An 18,028-nucleotide genomic window follows, 5' to 3' on the forward strand; every position below is an offset into this window, starting at 1 on the left:
TTACAAGATTGGAGATGCTGAAGAGGTGAAAGCGGTGGGCGAGTGACGAGTCTTTAATACGTCTACGGACAAAAACCAAAGACTTTAAAGTCAGCTGGTGAACACGTCACAGCCTGAGGGTTTCCTCGGGTCTTTTGTTTCCTTCTGTATTCATAGAAAGCATTTTATGGTTGTGCTTGTAGTTTTGTAAATCTTTGTAATCTGGTGTTTCTTACTGTTTGCTTCTTCATGTTTCTGCTAACACGGTGTCCCTGCTTCCTTCTGTGATATCTGATCCTGTTTCGTTTAGTCGTCTGTCTCTTGTCATCAGTCTTATTTCCTTTGTTATGGTCTTAATTAGTGTCAGCTGTGCCCTGGTGTTTCCACGCTGCCTGAGTATCTCCTGTGTCTATTTAAAGCTGGCGTTTGCACCTGTTCCTGACTGCGCTCCTGTTGCCCTCCCTTGTGTGTGGGCTCTGCTGCCTTTTGGTTCCCTGCAGCACCTTAATAAAGAGCCTGGTCTCACAGGTGCACACAGGTGTGCTGCTTTTATTCCAGGGTGTTTAATCGTTTATGGAAGCTGCCGTTTCTTTAGGTCCAGTCTGGACTCGAGCGTCCGTCTGTTTGCTCTCGTATGCACTGACTCGTGCACATTAATACACGGCGGTCCTGTAGGAGTCGGTCGGGTTGGAGAATCATTTTGCTGCTCTCGCCACAGTTAAACACAGCAGCGCAGTGACGGTCGACTCGAGGTGCTTTATACTATAAATAACACAGTAACAGACGTCACAAAATAAGCTGTTAATGAAACACCGCCTAGTCTGAGCTGTTAGTCCATCAAAGCGTTTGAATAATGTCCCAAATTTGGTTTTAAGCCAAACATTTTTTAGGTGTTATAGAAGGCGAGGTGTATGACTGTGAATGTTTTCCTGTGATAAATGCAGACTGATCCTCGGTTCTCCTCTTCCTCAGCCCCTTAAGCCCATTAGCAGCGAGGCGCTGAACACTGTGACGCCGACCGATCGGGTATTTCTGGGTTTGAGAGAAGCGTGAGTCAGCTGGCTGAGACTGCGTTTCTTTGAAAGACTGGAACATCTCTGCGACGGCACGAACACATTTCTGTCTGAACAGGTTACAGAGCCATAAATATGTGGACTCGTATGTTTGAGGGCCGACGAGCGGCTGCAGTAAAAACGGCGGCGCTGAAACGTCTCACGCTGCGACCGACGTGTGAAAAACAACATGTCCTGTCCCTGTGTAAAACACGCCGTGGCTCTCATTAAAAACACATTCAGGCGCCGTCACGCCGCCGGTGTCCTGACCTCTTGGTTTACAAGCTCTCATCCAGTGAAACACGGAAACGACAAATTTAAATGAGGCGTTGTCGCCGTGCGACACCTGCTGCGTGTAGGAGTCCTCATTAATGTATCGCTGACATTAATAGTGATGAAATATTCTGCAGCACCATCTGGCAGGCTGTAAGTCGTGCATCAGAGCGGAGGGACGGCGCTCTAACGTGTTTATTAACGTGACAGCGACACGTATGTTGGAGCGGCTCTCTGACAGGCTGACAGGACGACTCCAACCGTCAACACTGCTCTTACCTCTGCTGGGACGATCTGGCGTCCCGTGGCCCCCGTGGGGCTGCTCCAACTGCTTCGTGGACCTGATGGTGGTCAGAGAGACCAAAGCCGGGCCTGAAATATGTCTGCAGTAAGCGAGACGGTGCGCTGCCATCAGAAACACATCCATCGCCATTTTCTGTGAGCAGGAACTTGAAACAGAATTCGTTGGCAGAGCGTTGGCAGAGCGTTGGCCCGCGAGCGTGCGGGTTCACACGTCTGACCCGTGACAGGCGGTAAAGAGCACTTATGTATATGTGGGGATTGTGAGCTTTGCAGGAAGTATCCTGGTCCATTTGATCCCCTCTGGCTCGGGCTGTTTGCCTCCTCTCGCACTGACCCAGCGTTTCACCGCAGCAGTCAGAGGGGGGATGAATAATTTAGCTGTGGTGGGCTGCCTGGCCAGCACCGCCGCCGCTAACCCACATAGCAGCGCTCTCAGTGGGCTGCCATCAGTGTGGGTTTGGCTGGAAGGGACAGACCTGCTGTGACAGCCAGTAAACAATTAATGGCTCGGTCCTCGTGTGGGAAAAGCCTCTGCTAATAAACCCAGGACTGAGCTGTGGACGCCTTTGTTATAAAACTTCATTCATAGCAGATGGTAGAAAAGGTGTTAAGACATAAAGGAGCAGATAAATGGAGCGAGTCAGCTTTAAGCTGAATGTTTTCATGTTTCTGCTCTTTGAACTTTGAACTTTTGTGTTTGTAACCTGTCGTGTTTTTGTCCACGGGGGAAAAATGCGACACGATCGCTTTCTGGGTGACTGAGGACACGCCTCTCTGTTCTCGTCAGTGGGGTTAGCAGGAAGTTGAATCAAGTCAGGAGGAGAGGGCGGGACTTCCTGGACCAATCAGCTCGATAAGTGATGAAGAACAGCACCCTGCCCTCCTCCTCCCCCCGAGTCGGGCTGCAGCAGCAGTCGTTAGCAGTAGCTGCAGGCTCTCCTGGCAAATCCTTGCAGCTCAGGCTGAAGCAGAGAAAATGGCCAACACGAGACGTGTTCAGAGCTGACAGGCGAGCGTCGGGCCGAGGCTCGCCATAAATTACCTGCGATTGTGAGAGCCTTACAGATTCAATCTGAGCAGACGGACCAGCGCCGCCTCGCCGGTTAGATATTTATGAGCCGACATCTGCCACGCAGACCGTGAAAACACAGCCCATGCTGGATCAGCTGATCCGTCCCTGATCTCAGAGACGGAGACGATTAACCGCCGGAGTGCGCACACTTCCACCAGCATCAGGGCCTCACAGCTCAGAGCAGGAAATCAATGCTCACTTCCTGTCCTGGTTTTAACTGGAGTGTGACTGTCTGTGATTTCTGGGAGGTTTCCTCGTGGCCAGTCTCCTGACCATGAAGTGATGATGTCATAACATGTCATTTCATAACGTTTCCTGTTCAGATGCATCTAATTACAGAAGAAATGAGGCAACGGCGTCAATAACATGAAGGTTCATTCGTGTAGATGGAGGCTCGCTGGCGTCTCCTCGTGTTCCAGTCACCGTGGTTTTCGTGTGGTCGTCTTTTCCCTCCTGCTGCAGCCTGCATGCTGCTCCGGGCTGATCTGAACTTCTCTCAACATTGAGACTCTCAGCTTTCTCCTCGCCCACGACGCAAAGCAAAGAGTCCGCGGGTCAGAGGCTCCTGAGGATCGGCTCGGGGGGCCCGGAGGGACGGCGGCCCCGCCTCTGCAAACCTCCGAGCAGCTGCAGGGAAGTGCTCAGCTTCTCCCATCGAGCTGCAGAAAGAAGAGGAGAAATTTACTGCGTGCTCCAGTACTGTCTGCTCCACCCACGGCACATTTCTACACAAGAAGTGTGGATTTGACTCTTAGTGTGGGAAAAATATCCCCACAGCTCGAGGCAGCAACCTCGAGAAAGGCACAGATTTACATTTATCTACGACTCACCTGTTTCAGTTATATTAAAGGTTGCATTATTAGGGGCGTGGCCTCTCTGACCGACAGGTGGTTACCGTGCTAACAGACCGAGCGGCTGCAGGGCGGCTGAGTGTCGGCATGGCAACGCGCTGAATGAATGAGAGGCCGTCCTAAACGAGCGTGTGCAGGCGGCGTTGCGGCAGATCGTTGCTGCTCCTGTGCGACCTGCGACGTGATGATTACATATTCAGATGATTGGTGCGTCTGCTGTGCCCCTCCTCCTCCTGTGTGCAGCTGCTCTCACACTGGCTCGGCAGGTTTTCCATTTACAGCCTGATATAAAATTTATTGCGCGTTAGCCGCTGAGATCGGATAGTCGCTCTCAGTAACACGGTTAGAGTCTGTGTTGGCTGGACGCCGTGGTAACAGGAGAGGCGGGGTTAAAGAACGCAGGTCTGCTTGTTATCCCACATTTAAAGAAGTGAGCTGAATACGACGACGACGATGATGATGATGGTAAATTAGCTTTAAAGCATCAGACGAACTCCTGGAGGAGTCAGGCTTCACCTGAGCCTCTGCCTCACCTGAAGGTCTGCTCACGTGTAACACGGGCGCTGGTTTTAGACGTCTGTGTGTGTTTGTGAGCATTTGCTGTTCTTGAGTAAACAGAGTTCCTGGTATCCTGGTGTGTTTCCTCCGTCCCCGTGAGCAGGACTAAGCCTGTGATGGCTGAGGCCCCTCCTCTCGCTCTGCATGTTGACGGCAGCGCGTTTCAGGCTGGAGGTTGTTCCTCCTCGGCTGTAAAGTAAATGTGGAGGAGACGGATTAATAAGCAGTCTTATGGAAACGTGTTCCCCCTCGGCTCATTAAAACGTACAGGTGGCCTCGTCGTGTCAGGGCCCCTCACAAACAAACCGACCTCCACCCTCGATCCTGTCTAATAAATGCAGGCGCGGAGCGGGAATCACATTTAGCTGCTTGTTAATGCACCACCTCGGCGCTCCGCGGCCTGCCGCGTGATTAATGCTGAGGCGACGCATTCCTGGGAAACACCTGCTCTCTGTCCAGGTGAGCTGTCGTAGGAGCATCGTGCTATCAGAGCAAGGCTGCAGCGAGGAGACGCATCCTCCTAATGAAACTGTCCAATTAACTCCAGCAGCGGGAAAGCGTGCTGTCGGGGAACAGTCACACATGGACAGCAGTGAGAGGTGTGGAAACTCACAGGTGGATTAAAGTTTCACCGACTCTGAGTAAACGTTTGGGAGGAGTTCCCACACACAGCTCAGGTGGGTTTAAACCATTAGACTACCTCATGCAGGGCGCCGTTTTATTGGATTACCACAAACCACACTTATATAGCTGCTTGGTACATAATATATCATATATCTGAGCGGTTTGTTCAGCAATGAGACAGAAAAACAAGTTCAACTTGTGAAAGTAAATGGACAGCGTGAGCCTGAAGAACCACAAATCTGTCCAAATACTTGTGTGAAAACGTCTCGTGGTCTGTCTCAGGTAGCGTCTCCGTCGTGTCAGCGATGCGGACAGTTTGCTCTGTGCTGCTGTCACAGGTCAGGATCAGTGAAGCCTAAAAAGGAGAAATCGATAAAGGTGACCTGACGCAGCCGCGGTTCATCCGACGCTCGTGACAAACGGTGCTGTCGGAGATTAACTCGCCACGCAGGCGTCATTAGTACATGAAGTTAAGATCATTAAGAGAAACCAGCGACGAGTCAAATCATGAATGAGCTCATGAATGGATGCACATATTTGTTGGTAGTCAACGATTTGGCTAAAGCCACAAAGGGCTGCTTTTTTTTGAAAACAGCACATATGAAGAGAAATAAAAATAGGTTTTTTTCATGTGCGTCCGTCACATCCATGCACTTTTTTCCATGACTTTGATGTTTTGAGGAGCTCCGGCCGAGTCCTGCAGAGGGCTGTGAGACACGTCTTCTCACCCTGAAGGTTGAGACTCCCGGTCCAGTAACCTTCTCTCTATGAGCCGATCCGCTCACATTCATCGGCTGCTATTATTATGAGTGCATTCGGTGGATGCAGCAGTTCGTCTTCGTCTCCACCTGCTCCTCTCTGCTGGTATAAATAGATCAGTTGGAGCTCAGCTTCTTTCCCGAGCTTCCACCGGGACATTCCTCATTTAACTGCAAGGAATTAGCATATTAGCGCCACTTTAGAGCCAATCCCGGGCCGCGATGCTGCCAAGCCTCGTCCTGCTTCCACAGGAGTGGAGCCAAAGCAGGCGTCCAAGAGAGATGGAGGGAGCGGAGGAGATCAGAGAGCGCCGCGTCTTCCATCTTCAGCCAGCTCACACATCCACCCACCGCTCTCCTCTTTTAGCATCCCTCGTCCTCCGCCTCCCCGCGCTGTGATGAGCGGGGAGAACAAAGGCCTGGAATTCCCTGGGATGGAGGAAAGTGGCTGCGGACGAGCCTCCAGCCTTCACTTTGAGCTGCTTCTGCCCTGCTGGGAGAGGAAGTGGGTCGTTCAGCGCGAGCTTGTTGGGCTCGAAGGTTGATCTGAACGGCGTCTTCATTCTCACGACGCCAGGAGACTTCCTGTTAGCCGCGCACATCTCAACTGTCGCCCCCGCAGCCTCTCAGCGGGCTGCTTCGTGTCTCGTCGGCCTTCAGCTCGGCACAAAGACAGAGAGCGACTTGAGGGGGATCAGTTTGTGGGCTTCTGCTTTTTAAGGCCTGGCTGGACAAAAAACATCCTCATGGTCAGGCCCGGTGACTCCGCCTCCATCACTGCGTGTGTTTTTATTACGTTGACACTTTGCAGATTTTTAAACGTGTGCAGGATCGATGTCGCGTGTGATCGTGGGGCGCTCCACACTGATTCAGATTTAAGTAAATGATCGATGAGTCCCGCCTCCTCTGAGTACGACCCTCCTCACTGGCCTGTCGCTCGCCGTCCTCATCGTCTCCGTGATAAATTAAAAGTATTAATGGGGCCGCTAATGAGGTAATTAGTTTGTTGAATTAATGGTTAGCTAATGTTTTCTTTCCTGACAGCACACCAGGTGGACCCGGTGGGTGGTATTAATATTAAATCTGTGTTTTTGAACATGAAGGAGAGGCCCAGCTGCTGCCTCGCCTCGCAGACACGCTGCTTTCTGATAAACACAAACTTCGGCTGCCAAATGTGGAAAGGGTGAGAACACCGGTCGACCTCTGAAAATGAAAGCACGCAGAAGCATCACGGTGAAGGCAGAGGCGTCATTATCTTCTGTATTTGTTTTAGTTTCCTGCAGTTACTCTGCACTGAGGTCAATGTGAGCGCGTGCGACAGATGACCCGGGAGGGCGAGCGTGGCGAGCTCGTTTGTGCAAAGATTTTGCAGGTTTGTTCTGAACCACAATGAGCTGCAGTTCTCACCAGAATGACATCATGACTATCAGAAACACAGACGCAGGCTTGTGCGAGCGTGTCGACGCACTTCCTTTAAAGGAGCGACACAAACAGCTTGCATCCTGCTGCTGTGACGCTGCGTTCGTCTTCTGCGTGGACGAGGCCCAAAGCTCTTCCGTGGTCGTTCTCGTCCTTCTCCAACAGGTATTATGTGCCAGCTGGCCCGGCTTCACTAACCCCGCCCCCTCCTGCAGAGCAGGCACACGGATCGTTTCACTGGAGCTGAAAGAGTTTGGACGCCTCAGGCTTTGATTGATTTTAGGACTGAGGAGGATTTGGACTCCTTTGTGCTCGATGAGGTCGGAATGAACAAGCAGACTGGAAGAGGTTTGGTCTGGGGCGTGTCCTCGGGGCGGATGGCGAGCGCGGGGATTCACGCTCTGTATTAGAAACTGTGCTAAGAGAGAAACGACAGAGAACTCTGTCTTGCATCGTCTCATTTCAGACCCATGTTTCTCAGCCCCGTTCCATTACTCGTGAACCTGCGGCGGGCTGGGGGTGTAATAAGCGGCGACAGGCACGGTACCAGCTTAATGTGTCCTCGGAGCTCGCCTGTCGAGTGAGGCGAGCCACTGAGGGCGGATTCATTGCTGCGAGGAGCAGCTATCTCTGTGAAACACGCCCGGCGCCGAGCCCAGCGACATTTAAGAAGGGCTGCAGAGAGCTGGACGCCGCGGCAAGAGGCGTTTGTGTGAGAGAGCGATACCGAGAGGCTGGAGCTCGTCCACTCACGCTCAAGTGTTTGACTGCTGCTTTTAGCAGAGCGAGGCTGAGTGCAGCCTGCCCGAGCGTCGAAAACAAGATGAATGAACGAGCGGCCGTTTGTCCGTGATTGCTGAATGAGCTCTGGGCAGGCGGCGAGGAGTCGAGCGCTCGGGTTTGGCAGAAAGATGTTCAGACGGGAGGAGAGGCTGAGGGGGTGGAGTAAGGCAGAGAGAGCCGAGGGAACATTAAAGTCATCAGTGAGCTCGTGTTTCACCTAAAACACGTGCCGAGTCGTACCTGTGTCTCACCTGTTCAGCCACGCCCCCGAAACTCAAAGCAGCAGAAATGATCAGGTGAAGCTCAGATTCGATGATGATGATTCGATGATATCAGCAAGAACGTCATAAATCAGAGATGCTTCAGACTTATTTATGAGTCAGCACAAACTGCTCTGAATCAGGAAAAAACCCTAAATACACAAATAGAAACGATAAAAATGACACAAAAGGCACAAAATGACCAGAGAGCCGCTTCAACAGGGATGAAACCGGATCTCGGACGTGACCGCACCCAAACAACAATGACGACGCTCAAAGTTTGCTTAGACATTTTTATTGCATCTCGTCGTGTTCCCGTGTTTCCCTGCGCGCGCTGGGATCCATGATCGCCTCGCCCTTATTTTGAAAGTTCCCGTTTACCTGTGAGCAGACTCCTGGTGTCAGACTGTCAGTGGATGATGTTCAGGCTCCGGGCCGTGACGTCCTGATGTGGACCCTCTGAGGTGCTGAAGCCTTCCTCTCAGCCGTCAGCTGGGCTGAGCTCGGCTGGAAGTGTACCATTCAATTAGGTGAGGTCACTGAAAATTTAATTGGCAGCGAGGTCATTATTTCAGCGGCCGCGGACGGCTCGCCTCGCATCCCTCTCCTCCAGAATATTCTTCTGCTAATGACCCACCTCCTCCTCCTCTTCGGTTGTAGGTGACAGCGAGGTGAGGATGGAGGGCGCAGTAGGACAAACGAATTAACAGCATGAGATTAAAGAGAGGAGCATGCCTGATGAATTATGTAAGCACGAGTCCTGACCGGACTTAATGGGGCCGCTGTGTGGAACGAGGCTTTTAATGTGAAAGCATCTGAGGAGTGTGTGTCTTTGCATGAATTAATCAGTTACATTTAAATAAGTGTCGGGTAACGTGTTTCATGAATTAAACACGTTTGGAGCCGAGACCTCGCTCACCTTCCGCAGCCCGTGGGCCGATGTCGCCGCCCACCGCCGCTCTCCTGCTCCCGCCATCGAGCCACACACGCTAACATTAGCTTAGAGTCCGGTAATCAGTAACATCACCAGATGAGATGCACGCCAACATGGATTCTTCTTGTAGTTGTAGCTGTACTGTCGACCTGCTGCTGGTTGTTTTCATCTCTTGTCACTTGTGTTTTGGCTCTTTGTGGTCTTTAATGTCTCATGACCTTAGCTGTTGTCTCTTTGCAGTGCTGGTGTGTGTCTTTGTGTCTCGTTTTGGTCTAACATTAGCGTGGGTTGGTGTGATAACGGCGGCACACGGAGCGCGGTGTTAAACGGTTTCAAACGCACTCCCTGGTCTGTAGGACGAGGCTCATAAACCGTGTGGCGCAGGTACCCCGCTTCCACCTCGCCGGCCTACTTAATCAGAGAAATGTCAGCGCCTTCACCCGCTGCTCCACTTTCATCCACGTTTTTATGGCGCCAAATTAGATCCTCGCTGATGAGGACTTAAAAAAGCCAGCAGGCGGAGAACCGGCAAGAAACAGAGACGGGCGAGGAAGATTAGAGGAGGGAGAGGAAGAGGAGGATGAAGGGATGGAGGCTGAGTCAGTCGGTCTGTCAGACTCCTGCTGGAGGTGAATCACAGTCAAGCTGAATGCTGATGGTTTACAAATAAAGTGATAATAACAATGCTCACACACAGACACACACAGGAAGTGAAACTGTTCTGCAGCTCGTTGTTTCTGCTTCATTTAGCCGTCCGTCAGCAGGCTGGAAGAAACAGTGTGTTGATGAATGCGTGCACGGTCCCGTGTGTGTGTGTGTGTGTGTTGCCTGATCGCACAAAATGAGCGGCTGTAATGAAATCTGTGATTGCTGCACCTCAGGCGAGCAGGGTCATTGTAATTAAGTGTGATTAGGAGGCAGCGTTTCTCGTTCTCCACCTCTGATTCACTCACAGAGGGGCGACTGCACCGCCTCTCCTCCCACATATGATACGTGTGCACGAACGTGTGCGCGAACGTGTGCGCGAACGTGTGCGCGAACGTGTGCGCGAACGTGTGCACGGGCCTCATACGCCTCGGGTAGAACGACGGATAAGAAGAGATGTGAAGTGACATGGAAATAACTGTCTTTGCAGCAGACGTGTAGTTAACCCAAGTTTGTGCAGAGAAAACAGAAGGAGGGACTTTTATTTTGAAAAGTCAAAATATATAGGGTCTGATTGGCCGCAGTTCTTACAGTTAACCTCTTAAAATCCACCTTAGCTGATTAGGGGAGGGGCTACCTTTTGTATATACCGCTATGGTGACCTGGTGCTCAGCAATTATAAACCTGGAGGTCTTTTTGTTGTCCTCCTCGCTCTGCTCTTTGTTTGTAAATTTTATGTCTTGTGTTGTGTTACGTGTGTTTGTCGTGTGTTTGTGTCATTGTATGTCAGACAGCTATGAGCACAAACATGGACGCGTCTGCATTAAAGGTCTGAGACTGAATAAAGAAAGCTAAACCCTGGAAGTAGACTGGCTTTCTCATTTCATCAGAGGTCAAAGGTCGGTGGATTTAGCAGCTGTGTTTTAGGATTATGTTGCTATGCTGCAGTGTGCTGTAAGCAACTGTTTACAGGGATTTAAAGGCAAACTTCCAGGGACTGCGTGACACTGACAGCCCCTCAGCACAGTAACAGCTCTTTGATACTGAAATAACTGAGCTGTGACCAACATGGCTGCAGCTGTTCTTCCTCTCTGCTTTCAAGATCAGGCGTCGTTTGAAGCTTTGTAAGATCCCAAAAGACGCAGGAATAAGTAGTAGGATTTAAGAGTGTAATAACGTACTGAAACAGAAGATGGCAGCACTGCATGTTCAAGGATGCCAGCTGCCGTTAAACCCCGAAGAAGAAGAAGAAGTAGTTGTGTCCCAGAATTCATAGCGCGGCCCAGCTCAGTTTCCAACAATGGCGGCAGCTAGTTAGTTTTAATGTTACTCTTATTATTCTTTCTGGGTCACAAAATAAACGTTTAACATATTTTCAGGCGAGAATGTAGCTGTGTAAACCTCAAATATCTGCTCAGTTTATCAAGACACCACATATTTTCAAAAGCGCTCCGACGTTTTCGGAGACGTCTGTTACCCACTAGCTCGATAGCGAGCCGGGGGCAAGGCTAACTAGATCCGTGAGAACACCGGACTCCCGGCAAATCGTTTTCAAACCCACCGCCGTCTTTCGCTACTCAGGTTAAACATGATATATAAGTCACTTAGATAACTTAAATGTTATTGTTTGGCTTTTTTTAGTATTTTATTTGTTCCTGAGTAAATCGGTTTGGCTGAGATTAAATTATAATTTTTACACAGCTGAATAAACGTCAAGCAGACAGCTGATTATCAGAAGTGTGAGATGCTCGAGAATTTACTCCGTGTCCTGTTATATTTTAGATAGCAAGGAGTTTATTAAACTTCACCGAAACAATCTGCAAATTTCATTAAAGTTTAATAAACTATCATCTTGTCTTTATTTTTAGTTAGCACCTTAAACACTTAAAGCTGTAAGCTAATGATAGTTATATGAGAGCAGATGCTGCTGGTGCAATAAGCTGTACGTTATACGTCCAATGGATGATGATCTGATTAGTCGACTAATCGCAAAAATAATCGGTGACTAGTCGACTATCAGAATAATCGTTTGTGGCAGCCCTACTTACTATATAAAGCGCCCTGAGGCGACTGTTGTTGTGATTTGGCGCTGTGTAAATAACATTGAAATGAAATGTGAACAGGAAGTGGAATCATGTAGTGGAGGAAGCAGAGGCATTTTTGTCCTCAGCTGGATTTTGAGTGGATACGAGATGTTCCCAGTGATTCGTGGAAATTAGCCCTCAGATCAAATTATCTCTGAGACCCTCGGCGGGGTTCCAGCGTCGCCGCTCTGGGCCTTAAGTAAAGATCATATCCTTCAGCCACAGTCTTTAAAACACAAACGGCTGGCTACAGGAGCCCACTGGGCCCAATTCAGAAGGATGGATTGTTTTATTTTCAGGGAGAATATCATCTGTTTTACCCTCTAAATGTGCTGCTATCACAGGCACGGCACATCCTGTTGAGACTGTGAGTGAGGACTGTGTTATCTCACTGCTGCAGCTCAGGGAAACATGTCACCCTGGTTTTAGCCTGAAATACAGCAGCTCTGTTCATTAGCGCGTCGTGAGCTTTTGACTTCCTGTGTTTGTTCCGGGTCTCAGTTTATTTGAGGCCCTTCTCTGTTTGCCGAGAGGCTGCGGAGGATTTTTCTGTCAGTCACAGAATGATTTGAGTGATGTGGTGTGTTTGTCATGCAGGAACTCTGCTGAGGAACTTTCCAACAACACAGTTTTAGTCTTTAATCATTGGCTTTTGGTCAAGATGACAAAAAACCGTAAAGACTGATCAGAGGGGAAACCGACAAAACTAACAAATGTTCAAAGTGTTACTGTGAGCAGAGAGAAACATGGCCGACACCAGTGACGGCCTTCGCTGTGTTGAGCCGACGATCTCGCGAACAACGACTGTGACCGCTGATTACTCACAGGTGTCGCCACTGCGAGGAGATACAGCGGCTCCGCCCCGCACCATGACAGAAACCTAACGAGTCGGGCTTGCTGATTGGACGACTGCGTTGGTGCCAGCTGTTGTTGTGTGTGTGGTTTTATTTTGTTGACGAGTGATGTGCTGAGGATCAGTGCAGGGCTTCCCGGAGCATCGCACTGATCCACTGACAGCTGTCTGCATGTCCACGGCGAGGGCGAGCTGCTCACACAGGAGTTACTTTTACAAGCAGCAGAGATGTGAGACTCTGGAGGAGATGAAGATCCTCGGCGTGTGATTCTCAGAATAAAACGCTGAAATGGTCAGTCTGAACACGCTGACATGAAACACATCATTTTAGATTCGGTTTGATCTGCTGAGGATGAGGACGTCGCTCAGAGAGAAATCCCTCTGCGTCTGTACGATGACGCTCTCCAGCACGTCCAATGTGCCGATTCAGTTCAGAGAGCCGCCGCTGCAGCAGATGCGGCCCGCTGGGTAATAATGGAGGGTGAAGGAATCTGTCAGAGACGCGAGAACAGCGAGGAGATGGTGACCTCCACAGTTGGCGCGCTCACACTCAAACAGTGTTTAATGGATCTAATTCATGTTCAGCGCTGCCCCGTTTTTAATTAGAAACTCTGGACGGGCCGGACGGCGTGCAGACGGAGCGCGCTCACAAATCTCACATGCTCATAAATATCTTATTTTTATATGAGGCAAAGATCAAATTCAGCTTCTTCTTCTGATACATTCATGGAAGCCTCCATCTGGGGTCTCCGCCGCCTGTTTGTTTTGACCTCTGACCCCTCTGAAGGTTCAGGTCTCACAAGGAGGCTTGCAGCGGCGCCGTCCTCCCACACAAGCGCTCGTTAATAGACATCAGCGACGAGCAGAAGGTCAGTAAATGCGAGTCCTCTGCCGTCGTCGCGGCCTATTAATGTCAGATGGAAATGCGAGCGTGTCGGATCATCGCTGAGGCCGCCGCGCCGCTCTTCCTGCCTCTGATTGGCTGTTTCGTTTTCCTGTCAGGGCTGCCGATCGATGCTTCAGCTCTCCCGTCATCTCTCTCCTCGCCTCAGAGGCGTGGACCGTCCTCGCCTCCCAGCTCACCTCGCCGTCTCAGATCAATGCTGGCCGAGTTTTATTGAAGCCGGCAGGGGGGCGAAGAGGAGGCTCCACCCTCCACGGCCTCATCACACAGGAAGTCCAGTCATGTGATGTGATCCATACAAAGCGATTCACACTTCATAATAATCCTTCTTTGTCTTATTCTGGGCCTTAGCACCGCCCAGAATAAGACAGACAGCTTCTTTCTCATTGGCTGTCCCTCCTCAATACAAGGAACAGCAGGTAGCTGATCCCAGCTCAGGTCAGTGAGGAATCCCCCCCCCCCCCCACCAGGTCCCACCCCCCCACCAGGTCCCAGGTACTGACTCAGTGACATCACACAGAGCAGGTGCTCAGGTTTAGTAGGAACATCTGGAACAGGAGCCACTGATAAATAGTTTCACTTCTTTGTGTCGTTTGCATGAATGATTTATTTTGAACATCAGATATTTTCTCTGGCCTGAAACCAAATAACGGAGCTGAAGTAAATTTGCATGAATTTGCATTATTGACGGAGCATTTTTCAGTCATAGAAATATGAATACGTGCTGGAGGTGTTTGCAGGTGGCTGCCGAGCAGAGAGGCGTGCTCTGTGGAGGACGTGACGGTCATTGTGGAGGGGATAAGGTCACGCCGGCCTGCTTTTGACGCTGCGAGCGTCCAGCTGTTTTGTTTTAGCGTCTCGTGGACGTTCAGATGAATTTCATCAGCCTCTCAGACAGGGCGGTCAGGCAGAAGAAGGGCCTGCCTTCATATCTGGTTTCTCTCTGGATTCTTTTTTCTGTCTTGATGGACACAAGGAATGTTTTCATCCTCTGAAAGTTTGAGGATTTTGATGGCAGCCTATGATTTTATTTTACCTTTGAAGCATGTGTTCAGAAACACGTTGCCCCAGCGGGATGTAGGACTCAGGGACTCCTTCAGTGCTCGTTCTGATGCTCACAGCAGCAGATAAAGTCCACCGCCCTCTCTGGGCCTTTGTGTTCGTTTCCCGGCTAGCCCGTACAGACCTGCACGCATCTGTAGCACCTCCCGGCATCGAGAATACAAAACAAAAGTAGCTCAGACTTGTAACGTACAGCTGGTTCCGATCAGGGTCGGATCACGTTCACACCATAAACAAACCGCTCTGCAGAGACCAGCCGAGTGTGGTTACTGTGTTCACGCCTGCACTACCGAACCGCACTGAGGGGGGATCGAACCAGAGACTAAACACTGCAGATGTGAAACACCCAAAGAGACCGGAGGTGGAGCTTCACGTCCACAGAGACAGTAATGAGTCCAAGATCTGGTGCAGCAGGTGGAGGTTTTCCTCTCTGCGTTTCTGTGTGTGTGTGATGCAGTGTCTGGACCTCTGTGGCATTTGGGGGTGACCGTGGCTCAGGGGGTTGGGAAGTGCATCTGTAACCGGAAGGTCGCCGGTTCGATCCCTCTGTCCTGGTCGTTGTGTCCTTGGGCAAGACACTTCACCTACCGCCTACTGGTGTTGGCCAGAGGGGCCGATGGTGCGATATGGCAGCCGCGCTTCTGTCAGTCTGCCCCAGGGCAGCTGTAGCTACACCTGTAGCTGCCTCCACCAGTGTGTGGATGTGAGAGTGAATGAATAGTGGAATTGTAAAGCGCATATAAATGCAATCCATTTGAGCCGTAAAACAAAGGTGTTCAGCGCCTCGTTCTGCTCACCTCAGCGCCTCCTGTTCAGACTTCTTCAGTACAAAAACGATCAATAACTTCAGTTTTTATTAGCGGCTGAACAACAGAACCAATCAGCATTAATATTAATGAGACCTCGTTAACCTGCAGCTCAGGCTGATGAACAGCCGAGCAGCAGAAGGTCCTAAAAACTCATGAAAACATCTAAACATGTTAATAAAAGCTTTGAATATTGTAACAGTAATAAAATGTGGTAAAAGTGGTTTTATAGCTCTTATTTACATATATATAATTATCATATTAATACAATGCGACATATACACCATAAAATGTTAAGAAAAGCATGAATTTACTTTATAATTTACCAGCAGATAAATACGTATATATGTAATCATTCATACGTGTGTCTAAGCGAGAGCCCGGCGTGAACAGTCAAACACGGTCACATCATCTTATCATCAGAGCAACAGGAAAAGCTCACGCCATAAGTGATCACATGACGGCGTCAGGTTGAAGCTTACATGAAGTCGTTTTTCGAGATGACACGTGAACATCTGGCCTGTTTTTATGTTCAGCGTGCGCTCGTGTTGTTTTGGTTCATGCTGCAGACTCATCTCGCCATCATGCAGATGTTTATAATAATCACCTGTCCAGTCATTCCCGAAGAATCCTTTCGCGTCACCTCCACGCTCCCCTCCTAACATTCCCTGTTTCCTTCCACTCTCCTCCTGCAGATCCCTCAGATCAGCTACGCGTCCACGGCGCCGGAGCTGAGCGACGACCGGCGGTACGACTTCTTCTCTCGGGTGGTCCCTCCGGACAGCTTCCAGGCTCAGGCCATGGTGGACATCGTCAAGACCATGGGCTGGAACTACGTCTCCACGGTGGCGTCGGAGGGCAGTTACGGCGAGAAGGGCGTGGATGCCTTCATGCAGCTCTCCAGAGAGGCAGGTAAGATCTGCACGAGCTCGTAATAAGCTGTAAGGTGGGGGTCAGGGGTGGGATTAAAGCGTTGTTTTTACGCTTCTGCGTTTAAGACAGGCGTCCAATCAGAGCGGTGTTGTGATGAGGGCGTGAAACTCACAAAGGTTCATTTGCTGCCGTTAGCGCGGGCGTTTGGCGTGACGCTGAGGTCGTCTCTTTGGGCTGCAGGATGAAGGTTTCGCTCGTCAGAAGCAGTTTAGGAGATTCCAGGTTGCTTTCTGACTCTTCACACAGACTCAGGTGTAGTTTAGCCTAAAAATCCAACAAGGGTAAAACATGCTGAACCTGACCAATGGGCTCCTACCACCTGTCGCCTGGAAACGGCGTGCTCAGACAACTGTGGACTGTTTGTGGCCTGCAGCAGGTTGGTTTCTCTGGGCTCGCGACACACTCGACCCTGCTTTTACTAACCGTGTGCTGGAGGCGCCGTCAGACACTCGTCCTGCAAACACTGAAGAAGCCGAACAAACTGTTGAGTCAGAGAAGCTGGAGCGGAGTTCATTAGAGCGCGTGGCGCCGCTGATTGCTCTCTGAATAATCTCGCTGACATTTGCAGCCATCTGATGGCTCTTCACAGCTCACCGGTTAGGATGCGTCCTGACATTTATGCTCTGCGTTTTTAGCGGATTATTAAAGGACGCGGCGCTGACGGGGAGCGTCTTTAACACCAAACAGTTTCCCAATGTTTCTACATGGATGGAGCCCGGGTCAGCGATCTGCGCTGGCTTTTGAACGGCGTTCGGATGAAATGAACGGCACAGCGGTTGTCCGGTGTCACCCAAGCAGAACTCGCCCTCTTCATCTGCACAGCCGCCTCCTCTCAGGCTTAATCTCCCACAGCCTCCTGGCTTCAAAGGGAATACAGCAATCAGCGGGAATGAGAGGAGCAGCCTCTCAGTGCTGTGAGCAGAGAGGTCTGAGGATGTCACTGCAGAGTCGTGTCACTATATTTAGGAAATATACAGAAACTGATATAGAACAAATCCTGAATGTGTGACTGATGCTTGGAGCTTGCGGGTGGTGTTGCAGTGAGCTGCTGTTCCTGGTCCTGCCTGTGTCCAACCACGAGGTGCCGGCAGCAGCGTTACAGTGCAGGAGCCACACAGCAGACGTTAGTGTGAGCGTCTGCAGCTTAACACTCACTTTATCCTTGATCCATCCACTTCCTCTTCCTGTCACATGACGTGCAATTAGTGACGCTCAACGGGATCATTTGCTGCAAGCACGTCCTCCTCTGTAGCCTGGTGGTGTATGTTGCCTCCACCTTCAGCAGGAGCAGGTTTCTGGTCCTGGGCCCCCGAGTCTGAGAGGTGTTTTGGGGGCAGAGATATTTCTGTTTCAGGTCTGTGTGGAGCCGACACCAACAGCCGGCCCCGCCCACTGGCTGCTGCTGACTGAATCCTGGCCTGAGGCTGGCGTGCTGCTCTCGCTGTCGGACATGGCTGCTCTCATGATGTTTGTAACCAGCTGAATGTTTTGGTGATGAAGATCAAACCTCCTTAAAGATTAGAAACCTGAGAAATGAGACGCTGCTCCTCGTTGCAGAGGTGCTCCGTTTGTTTCCTCCACGCTCGGCTCTCTGTGCATCGCTAAGAAACTCTCTCATTCATCCAACTTTAACACTGAGTCAGCGCGATGCTTTCAGCAAACACAAGTGAGACTTCTGCACTAATGAGCAGCATCTGAGAAAAACTTCATCCCAAAGCTGCTAATTCCTCTGTTCCAACAGAGAAACATTTAAACAGCCTCTAAAAATAAAAAAAGAGACGAACTCATTAGCAAAAATATTAAAACCTGAAACAGTGATTCAGATACTCTGTGAGGAGCATCGGGATCACTTACTCCTGTGAACCGGATTAAATT

General features: G+C 50.3%; 1 protein-coding gene across 4 annotated transcripts in view; it reads left to right on the plus strand.

Annotated features, from left to right (window-relative positions):
• Nucleotides 1-18,028, plus strand: part of grm7 (glutamate metabotropic receptor 7) — a 142,794-nt gene that overhangs the window by 42,273 nt on the left and 82,493 nt on the right. For all 4 annotated transcript variants that reach the window (XR_014800325.1, XM_084929668.1, XM_084929665.1 and 1 more), the window contains exon 2: nt 15,916-16,132. Coding sequence is in view for 3 of the 4 variants with exons in the window: in XM_084929668.1 (XP_084785794.1) it covers nt 15,916-16,132 (217 nt within the window). In the remaining variant the exon portion in view is untranslated. The remainder of the gene's footprint in view (nt 1-15,915; nt 16,133-18,028) is intronic.

Source organism: Perissodus microlepis, chromosome 5 (assembly GCF_051167445.1).
Source record: "Perissodus microlepis isolate ML-2025 ecotype Zambia chromosome 5, ASM5116744v1, whole genome shotgun sequence".
Taxonomy (NCBI): domain Eukaryota; kingdom Metazoa; phylum Chordata; class Actinopteri; order Cichliformes; family Cichlidae; genus Perissodus; species Perissodus microlepis.